Source organism: Antrostomus carolinensis, unplaced genomic scaffold (assembly GCF_000700745.2).
Source record: "Antrostomus carolinensis isolate BGI_N321 unplaced genomic scaffold, ASM70074v2 scaffold17380, whole genome shotgun sequence".
NCBI classification, from domain to species: Eukaryota; Metazoa; Chordata; class Aves; order Caprimulgiformes; family Caprimulgidae; genus Antrostomus; species Antrostomus carolinensis.
Genome location: NW_010287887.1, coordinates 1 through 12,513, shown reverse-complemented (window position 1 = coordinate 12,513; position 12,513 = coordinate 1). Strand labels below are relative to the sequence as shown.

General features: G+C 36.0%; 1 protein-coding gene across 1 annotated transcript in view; it reads left to right on the top strand.

Annotated features, from left to right (window-relative positions):
• The window catches only part of LNPK (lunapark, ER junction formation factor), a gene marked incomplete at its 3' end in the record, with an annotated part of 24,617 nt that extends 15,192 nt beyond the window's left edge, over positions 1–9,425 (top strand). The window contains exons 6-8 of the mRNA XM_010164828.1: positions 1,384–1,464; positions 1,553–1,604; positions 9,207–9,425. Of these exons, the coding sequence (XP_010163130.1) occupies positions 1,384–1,464; positions 1,553–1,604; positions 9,207–9,425 (352 nt within the window). The remainder of the gene's footprint in view (positions 1–1,383; positions 1,465–1,552; positions 1,605–9,206) is intronic.
• Between the last annotated feature and the right edge of the window lie 3,088 nt (positions 9,426–12,513).

Here is a 12,513-nt window from a genome sequence, read left to right as displayed (position 1 = left end):
AGTTTAGGAAATTGATTTTTACTTCCCTCTTCACTCCCTTTCGTTTCAATGGTCCTTAATTAACAGGCTGGATAAAATTCCTTGCCTTAAACTTCTGGTAGCATGTGGAAGAGTGAGCTGTTAAATGGATACTGTGTGTCCATTAAATTGAGTGAATTTTATTTAGCTTCTGATCTATTTGGAATTGAGGTCTGTCTAAAGGTAAAGGTCTGTCTACAAGGTCTGTATATGCAGAATGGCTGAAACTTTAGTTTCTCACTAGCTAAATAATGGTGTAAAAGTCATGTTAATGTGCACCATTTGTTATTTTAGCAGTGATAAATGACTTTGAGATAACTTAATTTTTTGACCACTGACCTTTCCAGTTTGCAGTTTATACCAACAGCAAACTTAAGAACAGACAAACCGCCCACTTTTAGCTGAATGTGGCCATTAGTCAGCATATCTAGGAGAAAAGGTCTGCTTAAGGTGCTGTAAAATGCATTATAATTTCTATACATATTAGTTATTTGTCATAACTTCAGCTTTCTCCATTTTAAAGTTAGACTGCTTCTGATGTTGGCTGTTAACCACTAAAATGATACTTTACTAGTGATTACTTTTTTAATTAAGCCCATGTATTAGCTATAAAGCCACTTGAGTGCATTGTAAATAAAACACTGTAATAATGAAGTGCTTTAATTACACTCCCTAAAGTATGCATAGTTCTCAGTAAATTTTTTTTATTTAAATTCTTAACATGTTCAGTTTTTTTCTGAAAAGCATTTTGAATCACTGTAAAGATGGGGATCCAGCCTTTAAAGTAATTTGAGCAAATTCCATGGCTGTTCTCTAGTTAGTGAGTTTTCACAGCATTTGCAGCAAGCTAATTGCTTCTGCTAATAAATAATCTAAAATCGATGCTGACAGCAGTTAATTGGCACAGAGACTTTATTCTGTAAAGCACTTGGCTAACGACCTTCCTTAAATTAATAGCATTAAGTGCTATGAGGAAATAAATCTAAGGAATTGCCTGTCATTCGCTTGTCATGTCTAATAACTTCCAATAATGATGGCTGATAGATTTTTGCACATTCCATTATTGAAGTTGGTGCATGTAATTATTCTCCTCATTATATGTAAACAATTAGCAGTATTTGGTGTTTCCTTGCAATAAAGCTGTTAAATACAAGTAGCCCATTAGAGTTTAGAAACTATTTTTGAAAGCAAAATTTCATTTCCATTGAATACAACAAATCTGCAGGTATCTGAACATACTACTGGTTCATTGGACTGAGCTTCACTTTTTGGTAACATTAATAAGTTGCTTGTAAATGGGAGGATATGGGGGGGGGAAATACTTTGAAGAATTCTATTACTGAATGTGGAAACTTTTGTTTCTAGCTTGAGGAAGTAATGGAGAAGGAGACGTACAAGACTGCGAAGTTAATCCTCGAAAGGTTTGATCCAGAATCAAGTGCAAAGGTAAGAATCTTAGTATTGATACTTATTTAATATGAGAGGTATTACAGAGCCAAACATTCAGATAATGTTATTTATAATTAATTGGCAGGAGGCTGAGCTGCCATCTGCTGGAACATCTGCAACCCCGAGACCTGGACAAGGTAATAGCCCTGTAAAATGGCTGCTCTTTAGCATAGATACTCATCTTTCTTAGCAATTTCCACTCTAGAAGTCTCTCAGTGATAAAATTTTTAGATCAATTGACCTTTATTTAGGGTTAATAGACTGTTTATTAGACTATGCCCATTACTGTTCTGTATTTTTCAGACAAGGGATCTGTTACTAAAGACTGATGCTCTTCTAGACAGCAGGATGTGTAATACTGCTTGATGCTAAAGCAAAAAAATTAACTACTTAGGGCATACTTGCAGTTTTTCTAGAATGCTAAGGTGTTTTCAAATCCAGTGTAATGTTCATTGACTTAGCTTTTCAATTCTGTTTCTGACTAGTTAGACCTTTCCTAATGCAGTGCTTAAACTACTTTTATATGGTGGATGGAGAGATTGCACAAAGCTAGTGCAGAAATCAGATATATTCTAGAGCAAAGAATGGACAGTTCTTCACTAGTTCCATTTAAAGATGGTACTGAAAATAATAAAAGAAATAGAAAAAACTTGCTTGTGTTTCCAGGAATTCTTGCTTCTACATTGCAAACACAGGGTTCAAGACTGAAAGGATCTCTCCCACAATGCAGTCTCAGAGACCAGCACTTATATCCTTCTCAAAAGAAACTAAACTGAAAGATGCCCTCCACCAGGTCCATGAGACCACCTTATAGCTAGACCTAAATAAACCCCCCTAAACACATATAGTGTAGGTAAACTCAGCAACAACTGTTTCACTCTACAAATCTACTCCTGTTACGCCACACACATTTATTAATGTAGACCACAGCTTATAGTGGGGGCTGGTGAATCTGATGTGCGTAGTTTTCCATAAAATAGATTGCTATAGAGCATATATTAGAATCATCAACATTGTGTCTAATTTTTATGAGTAACCAAACTTTTATTTGTCTCAGTTTTTGCTCTTGGAGTGCTGGTTTTGATGGGTGCAGAACTCCTGGGTATACTAACAAAGGTGTTTATAAGCTGCATGGTCAAATCCACTGTTTTATTGTTCTCGCTTAGTCTCAAATTGTCATGAAAACATTTTTAGCCCATCCTTACTTGTTGACATTGACAGTGAGTAGTTGCAGTGCAGTACGTTAGCAGTAAAGCTTTTATCTCTTCTGGTTTGTTCCATACCTGTCTTTCCCATCATTCCATTTCTGTGGCATTCATATTTTTTTTTTTTAGGGCTGAAGGGCCATTGTGACACCCTGTTCTGTTCTCTATCTTAATACAACTCATGGGTGGTTGCCAAGAATTTTCTGTCATACCTTTAATGTTTAGGTAGTCTTTTTTTTTTTTTTTTTTTTTTAACTCTTTACATTAATCTTTCTCCTTGAGATATGTTAGAAATCACTCCATAAGCAGGGTGACAGATCTGTTTGTAGAATGCAAGGAATGCTGACCAGGGAATAAAACTGCTTGGAAATGTGTGTTTCTATGTAGAGATCTAGAGATAACTAGCAATAAATTAAATAGACAGTGAGAAATTTTGAGTCAGCCTGGCTTCATTAAGAGCTTACCAGCATTTTTGAAACTCTTAGAGTTATATGATTGTTTCCTTTGCCTCTGCCCTGGCTGTGAAAGTAGCAGTGGTGACAAGTGAGTTGCACAGTCTTTTAGTTAACTAGTCTTGTGTGTCTTTGGGCTTACAAAGCACAGCATGTCCTTTCCCGGATTCTGAGTTAGTCAAAAGCAGGTTAGTTGGATCCAGCATATGACATGTTGTGTTGATGTTTGACTGTTAATGCAAGGGCTGTGAGGGAGAGGTTCTGAGAGAGTTAGAGTATTTCTGAGAGCCAGCCACTATAGGCTGTGGTCTACATTAATAAATGTGTGTGGTGTAACAGGAGTAGATTTGTAGAGTGAAACAGTTGTTGCTGAAGAGTTTACCCACACTATATATGTTTAGTGGGTTTTATTTAGGTCTAGCTACAAGGTGGTCTCATGGACCTGGTGGAGGGCATGTTTCAGTTTAGTTTCTTTTGAGAAGGATATAAGTACTGCTCTGTGAGACTGTATTGTGGTGTGAACCAGAGACCTCTAAGTGGGGACATAATTGAGAGAATGTAAGTACACTTCTGATTCAAACATTATTCCACTTCTTTGGGTGCATCCACATTAAAGTAAGCCATTGACTTTGTCCTGAGTAAAAGTGCAGTTTAGCGTTGGAAAGGATTTTGGAAAATAAATTTTGTAAGTTATCATGGTTTATGGTTGGATTTGATGATCTTAAGGGTCTTTTCCAACCTAAATGATTCTATGATTCTATATAATTTTGTTCATGTACAGCACAATTTCCTTTTTTCTCTTTTTGTAAGCTATTCTCTAACATGTTCAATTTAGAATCAGTGCTGCTTTTTGTCTATGTAAAAGTGGATATTGAGACTATTGTATTGTGTAGATGCATTATAGTTCAGGGGTACATGCTGTGTTTGTCTTTAGCTTATGAAATGTAGATGCATTATAGTTCAAATAACCTGTTATTATTTTCTAAATAACCTGTTGTTAGTATGTGCAGTAATTATTTCAATTTTTAGCTGTCAAAAGAACTACTAGGTTATTGCTGTTCACAGTAAATAATATCTTCCTAGAACAAATACTAGCTTCTGTTCTGTGCAGTATGTAACTTACTGTAGCTAGATGACACCTCCATGTGATTGTGTTGTAATTTGGTGTATGCAATATGTGGTAGAATTATCATGATTGGGAATAATAAAATACCTGTTAACAAGGTAACATTGAAGCTTTCCTAATCTTCCCTCTGCTCACTTTCGACATAAACTAGCCAGGCAGCAGAAAGCATTATCTTGTTTTTTGTAACTGAGTCTTTTCAAAAAGAGAGTAAATAATGACCAATATGTAATCAGATTGGACAATGCTGTGTACAAGGCAGCTGATGAAAGCTTAGTTAGCTGGTATGTTTTTGACTCACCAGTTGAAAGGGAACCTTTTGCATCATGATAATTAGTACAGAGATTTAATCAGCATTATATAATAGCTTTTTCTCAGAAAAACAACTGGTAGTACCTCAATTTTCATATATATTTAGCTAGTTTTGCAATTTTTGTCACAATTAAATAGTTGTAGTTTTAACAGATGATTCAGATGAAGCTTGAGTTTGGCATAAGGAAGTGCCTGGAAATCCAGAAGGAAAGGAATTTGAAAATTGAAGTGCAATTCTGTCTATTCAGAAATGTTTTGAGGGGTATAGTTAATGCGCATATGATTTTTCAGTACTTAGGCCATATGAAAAATATAGGGTAAGTATATATTGGCAGTGGAATAAATATTTATCAACAGTATCCTGTTGTTGGTACCTGCTCCCTTCGTTGCGCTAATCCAACTGTTAGCAGAGCTGTAATGTCCATGAGATCACTCCATGACCCGAATTAAAAATAATGCAATATCAGATGTTTGCAAGCTGTGGTATGTGTACAGGCATGAGGAAAAAGAAAGAAAATTCTTGGTTGATCTTTGCTACTAAAACCAACAAGTTACATGGACTATATATTGACTCCCATTGTGCTGTAGCTCTTTAAAAATGATATATTCTTCTCTACAAAAATCAAGGAGTTTGAAATGAGGGAGAAATAAAAGTTGTGCTTGTAAACATGAAAGATACAGCTGTCTCACCACTGTCAATGTCTTAATATTCTTTAAGATCATAGTCAATCATCAGTTGTGAGTGGTAGCCCTGTTAAGTAATGTGTCTGTTTATCTGTATTGTTCAGTGCCAGTAACTGCAGAATTTGGACTTCAGTGTGCTTGAAGAATAAAACTTCTATTTTTAAGTTATTTATCTGTCTTCATACAGTTGGCTTGCAGACACACAAAAATCACTTGGGGAAGAAAAAACCTTGGAAAACTGCAAAACTTAATTAAAACTACATCAGCAATAGCTGTATATTGTGTTAGTGTTGAGACCCGATGCACTTATTACTCAGCTGATTTGTGGAACCTGATTTATGGAAATCTGGAACATTGCAAGAGGCTCGTTATTAACACATTGTGTCTCAACAAAGGCAACTTGAGAAGTGTATATATCGTATCCAGTTACTGCAGAAGAATATTATGGCTGTTATTGTGAAAGTGGACAGCAGGTTTAGAAGGAGTTAGAAGAGTTCATGGGCAACAGGGTCCATATGTGATACTAAATTGATTAGACAGGGCTGTACTCTCTAACGTCCATAACAATGCATTTATGGATCCTGGTGGTGGTATTGGAGATGTAGGCAACAGAAAGCATTCATGTTTGTGTGTTGTCATTAAATAACATCTGCAACCACTGGAACAGATGAAATAATGGGAGGGATGGGCTATTGGTCTTGCCAAGAAGAGCATTTCTTGTTTTCTAATAGTGTAAGTTCTTGTAACTTCTCTTACTCAGGGAGCAGTAGAGTGTTGGTGAGTTCTCTTAAGTATGAGAGAAGAATAGAGTGAAAACCAAATGAAATTCTAAGTGAAGGGAAGAAAAATAAAAAACACCCCAAAACCTTGGGAATAACCTGATAGAATTTAGTGGAAACCAGCAATGAGTCTTCCATTCATACCTCTTTATTGAGATGAGAACTACTGAAGCACATCCCTCTAATACTGACTGTAAAGTGGTTAGGTTCAACATCTTTGTAGGAGCAAAAATATGGGGAAGGACTAATTAAAGTAGCAGTAACTTTTTAAAAATTGAAAGTCTTTTTAAAAGGAGGCTTGCCAAAAATGACGCTTCAGAAAGAACAGGGAAAAGGAGCAGAGGTCTTGCAGGTGTTACGGAAATTGCTTAGAAATAATGTATTATGGGCTCAAAATAAATGTGGATATATCTGTAACCTATCAAAAGAGACTCAGAGCTGTTAAGTGACCAAAATTGATGTGCTTAAACCGCATGATATAGGAAGACAACCTTCAAAATATAGAATTAACATCCATATGTAGAAATTATAGAAGTGATCTTTGGCATTTTTATGTGTAAAACCATAATAAAGCAGCCTTTGTAAAGAAAAAGAATGAAGAAAATCTTAGCAGTGGATTAAAATATCTTTATAGATATTTAAAATTACCTTGAAACAAGGCAGGCACCAATCTCTTTTCTCTGGCAACCAATGATAGGAGCAGAAGAAATGGCAGGAAGAGGTGCCAGGGGAGGTTTAGGTTGGACATTAGGAAAAGGTTCTTCACCCAGAGGGTGGTGGAGCACTGGAACAGGCTCCCCAAGGAAGTGGTCATGGCACCAAGCCTGATAACATTCAAGAACCATTTGGACAATGTGTGCCCTCAGACACATGGTCTCAGTCTTGTGACTGACCTATGCCAGGGCAAGAGTTGGACTCGATGATCCTTGTGGGTCCCTTCCAACTCACAACATTCTGTGATTCTATAAAGTGGAGTTAGGTTTCGTATTTTTCACTTTTTTTTTTTTTTTTTTAAAGATGTGTGGGGTTGAGAAGGTTTGAGAAATTGTGTTCCTTTAGCTTGATTTTTGAAACTGGTACATGAATGGAAGCTGTAACACAAACTTTAACATATGGATAAATAAATCATGAGGCAGAATCAGTATATTGTTTGTAGATGAGTCATGCCTGTTTGTCAGCTGGCATGGAGAGGATGATGCAATTATTATAGTGTAGTTAGGCTTGAAAGGTTACTGCTAAGGTCTCTCACAAAAAGCTCTCAAAGAAGTGTCAATGGTGAGGTTCATCATAAATGAATTCTTGATTAAAATAAAGCCTTCAACACAGGAGCAGTTTTCAAAATAGAAACAAGTCATCAAGGAAGTCTTAAAGGAATTTCTGCAACTACCTCACAAATTCATCCTGATTTCCATGTTCTGAACAGTTTAAATAGTGAGGGGACAAATTTTATTTGCTAAAACCAATTTAAAATACAGTATATTCATACTCATTGGGTGGTCTAACTTGGATGATGAGTGAAGTAATGTTGTCATGCACATGAAGGTGTGACAGGGGAAAACTAGTAATTTGTTGTGCTCTATAGGAAGCTTTTAGTAAGATTTTGTGCAGTTGTAGTATTCTAACATGATACCAAAGAGTGTTTATTCTTTCTTATGGTGTATATTAATCCTATTTATATGTACAGATGAGTAGGGAAGAACACAACCTATGTATGTTGCAACTTCAGGGCACTAGATGCTGGTGATTTTCCAACAGAACTTTGATGTTTGACCTAGTACTCCAGTGACAGCAGCTTGCTTTTAGCTAGTGTAAGCTGATATAGCTCTCTCCCTGCCTCTTCCAGCCCATACAGAAGCTTAGCATGGTAGTATTGCACTTTCTGGGACAGTGATCATTCCTTTAGACTTCAGCACACCCATCTCCCTGTGACCAGTCACAAGTGGACCTATAAACTGCCTGCTAAGGATTGAAACTCTTCCAGCCGACGAAAAGTCAGCAGATAAAATCTCTCTAATCTTGAAACTCAAGGAGATGAATTCGAAGTTCAATTCTGATGTTAAATTCCATTTGTTGTGAAGGAAGACAAGCAAACTTGTTCAAACTAATGTGGGTGCTAGACACTGAATCTGTAGGGTACTGTAGCCTTATGTGTAAGCATTCTTGGGGTGTACCTTTTAGAGACTAAGCTGTCACTTGTTAACCATATTAATGTCTGCAGTCCTAAAATGAGGGTTACGTTTCAGTTTGATTTGTTGCAATAGTGTATTTCAAAGGCTCCCTAGAGGTGATTGGGTATAGATGGAATGAGAAGTAGATGATAGTGACTGCTGTTCATGCGCTCTGTTCCTGGCTTGTTTTGGAGAACACACTCATGTATTAATATAATGGAACTTCAAGTTTGTGTGAATAATATGATATCCAAACCTTATTACATTACTGGGATGATATTCCCATTGGTGTTAATCAGAACTCTGGCTTCAGGTAAGAAGAACTGATGAAACCTATTAAGTTTTACATAATAGGAATTTAATAGTAACTGTGATAGTGGAGTAACAGGTAAAAGTAAGGAAGTGTTCCAGCAGAGCCCATTCTTGCTTCATGACAATCCAAGCACATGGCTTGGTTGGGTAGGGTTGCTGAAAAAAGTGAAAAAAGCTATAGGATCTGAGTGAAGCATTAAATTTTATTCTAACTTTAGAATTGTTTCATTTATCCAATCTGGAAAAAAAAAAAATTAATAACTCTGGGCACTTAGCCTGGATGTTTCAGACGTTGAATAGTTTTTGGTCCCATAGAAAACTGAATACTTGGAAGCATGTTTAAACCATAGAGTAAAAACAGTGGTCAGTTCTGTTGGTACATTGTGGTTTGAATCTAGCTGTTCATATCTCCAACATTCTGCCTCAGAGAACAGAGTCATAAGGTAGGTATCTGCTAATTTTATTTGAGAATAATTTTATCCTGTGTTTAACAGCTAATGATTATTGATATTAAAATATAGTATTCTGTGTGGGGTTTTTCTATGGCATGCTCAGCCAGGCAGATGGTGGTCTTTAGTTTTAGACCTTTCTGGATTTGTTTACCTCGGTAATTTGCTGATTGGAATAATGATACTAATGTACTTTTAGTAATCTCTTGCTTATAATGCTAGATGTTAAATTCAGTATGTACATGTTCTTGTCAGAAATTCGTCAGAGGACCACAGCTCAAAGAAATGCTTCTACACCCCAGCCTGTGACTCCTAAACAAGGCTCTCCAAAATCACTTGTTCCAGCATCTCCTAATCTGCAGAGGGACACATCAGGTCTTAGTGGACCCGTAGAAAGAACTGTTGTGCCATCTTTGCAGTCAAATGTTTTACCAAGACGCCCTGGATCCCCTGCTACTTCAGTGCCTGGAATGGGTAAACAGAGCACTTAATGTTATTTACAGTTTATATTGTTTTCTCTGGTTACCAATAAAATAGGCCATTTTCAGACAGTATGGAAATGGCATTTCATTTGGAAATAGCAGAGCAGTTATCTGATTAAGCAGGAGTTCCATATTCAATTAGCCATAACTCTTTACAGCTGGCACCTTTTGATGCTGAAACCTATTGCCTGAGCTCATTTAACTGTTATGGCTTCTTTGTTTAAATGGCAATAAAACTTTGCAGTATTCTGTAGTCAACAATATAGCATACCTTTTTATGTTCTTAGTTTAGAAGAGCTCTACACTTCTATAAATCAGGTACAGAGGAGAACACTTTCAGAATACATTAATGTTTCTCCCTAAACCCTGCACATATTTTTTTAACATGCTTCTTGACATTTATTTAAATTTTTACTCTAGTAGGTATAGTCATGCAATCTATACTCATAGAGTAAAGTCTAAAATAACAAATACACCAGAAAAGTTACCTATATTGTAGCTGAATTCTTCTAAAATAGCATCATTATTTTGCTACCAGAGTAAAAAGTTAAGCAACAGGTTGAAATCTGGTAGAAATAAATGCTCCTCAAAATCTGGTTTCATATCCTGAAAATACTTTTCTGTTGATTTCTGGCTTGGTGTTCACATGGATGGACTTGATTAAATAGAATGTGAGCTAAATTCTGTAGGAGGGATAGCAAAACTTAAGAGTTTCGGAGGGGAGGCGTTGTTCTCATTTTCCTCATGGATAGTAAAGCTGTGTACGGGTTAGTGCCAGGCCTTTCGTTTGTTGCAGGATGTCTGGGAAGTTGGATCACAAGGCAAGAAATGAGATGAAATGCTGTCTTGAAAATAGAAGGGACGTAGTTTGCTAAGAATCTTCTGAGCACCACTGTAATGTGGAGTAGTTCTTTGCTCTTTATACAGTGACCAAGAATATTTTTCTCTGCCTTGTGTTCATCACTTTTAACTTTAAATTACTTAAGTTTTATAAACTGTATGTCCTTGCTTACTAACTTCCATGATACAATCTAAAAGTAGGACTATACGTAATGTATGGACATCCTGTCTCTTAATGGAAGATTGTGGGCAGCTGAATGTTAAAATGCTGATTTGTATTGTTCAGTGTAGTGGAATAAACTTCTCATGAAAAGCTGTAATTTCTCACAGCAGTCTATTAAGCCTTATTTTTTGTTAATAATTCTTAACCTGTACTATGAAACTGCTAAACTTGTTTTTATCCCTGAAATGAACTGTAAAGGCAAGTTACTAGTAAGTCTTGATTATGTTTAAGTAGCAGAAATCAGCTCCTTACACCAGGAAACTGGTCGTTTGGTTACAAACCATGTTTACTGAAACCTACTTAGTGAAAATTCCTTAATGAATTTAAAATTGCATGCTCCTTCTTGTTCAAGAAGCTGGCTATATAATAAAATAATATCAGCTTTATAATAAAATAATATCGTCTATATAATAGTTTTATTCTTGGGGGAAGATTCAGGCACATTGAATAAGCTGGATGAAATTCAGCCTTTACTACAGAAATGGTTTAGAGGAAGAAGGAAAAAAAAAGGTAATGAACTCATTTGAAAGGACAGTTGCCAAGCCTGTTAATTAAAATTTTTAATGTAGTTTTTGTGATAATGCTTTATAGGCACTTTTTTTTTTACTAATAAATGGTGTTTTGATCAAACGTGTTATTTTGTTGTAGGTAGCAATGGAAGACACTGCAATTGTCAGTTAATGTGGAAGCTCTGTTTTCTCTTGAATTTCCCCAAACCCTCCAGGTGTATAAAATCTCAGTCATGTAGCTGTAGTGAAAAGTATGTAAATTCAGTATCTATGAGAGTAATATCATTGCATCTAAGTTTATGCATGGCTTGCAACAAATATGAATAGCCTTTATTATCTCTACTTTAGAGAAGATTAATAATTCATTTTTGTTACACTATATTTTGTAGAGGACAATCAATTTAACGTGTATTACCACAGAGCTCCCATATGTTTGAAAATTAATAACCAGCAGGTAGTTGAGAGTTTGCCAAGGTTTGCAGAAATGACCAGTCTTCCTACAATGATTGCTTTTGATGTTTATATTAATTACTGGTGTCCATAACAGCATGAGAACTAGGATAGTTGGTTTGAGTTATTAGTATACAAGTAATTGAAGTTCTTCTTGGAGTGTGTTACGATGTTTCATTCTAGGTAAATTTATTTAATTTTTACCTTGTTTCTTAACTTCTAGAAACTTTAATATATTGGTGATATACAGGTCATATGAAAGTTTGGTCTTTTGTATATAGGGCTAAGTACATGTTTGATTGCTAGCCAGATATTCACAAAATTATTCTAGAGTTTTAATTGTATTGCAGATTATATCAGTGCTTGTCCTGATCTTTACTTCACGCCTCTGTTGGACATTGTGTATTCACTTTTTTAATAGTAGGTTGTTTTTGTTTTTGTTTTTTTTTACATTGGATCTCTCAGGTTTTTGTGAAGCTTTAGGAAATGCATTTTGTCTGAGCTCTGGACAGCTTTTTGAGATTCTATAAAATGAAGCATTAGGTCCAGTTTATGTTGCACTGAATTTGTTCTACCATGCTGCTGTGAGGGTTTTCTTAGTCTGGGTTCCTGCTTGTTGACAGAATACAGGAATAACCTGGGAATGCATTCACTGATAACTCCTGAATTCAGTTCTCTTGTTTGTGAAAATGAGGATTATTTTAAAAATTGTGTTGAACATGAAACTTTTGTGCTTACTGAAGGGTTGTAAATTACAGTATTTTCTGATCAAACTGTCTGTACTTGTAAAGATTAGGACAGTCCATTTTAGGTCAGTTGTCCAGTATTGATGAGAGGTGTTTTGAAAGGCTGTGCTATGGCACCCTTAATGGCAAGACTGGTCTCATTCTCTGTGTAGCACTTGGAGAGGGTGCTGCTGAAAATACTTGATTCCTGCAATGTTTCTGATGTTTGCCATAGAGGATGGAGGTTAGCTGCACATGGCGTTCAGCTTGAGGTTTACCACAATGTAGCACATTCTACTGTAAGTTAGTAGTTTGTTGGTTTTGGTTTTTTTT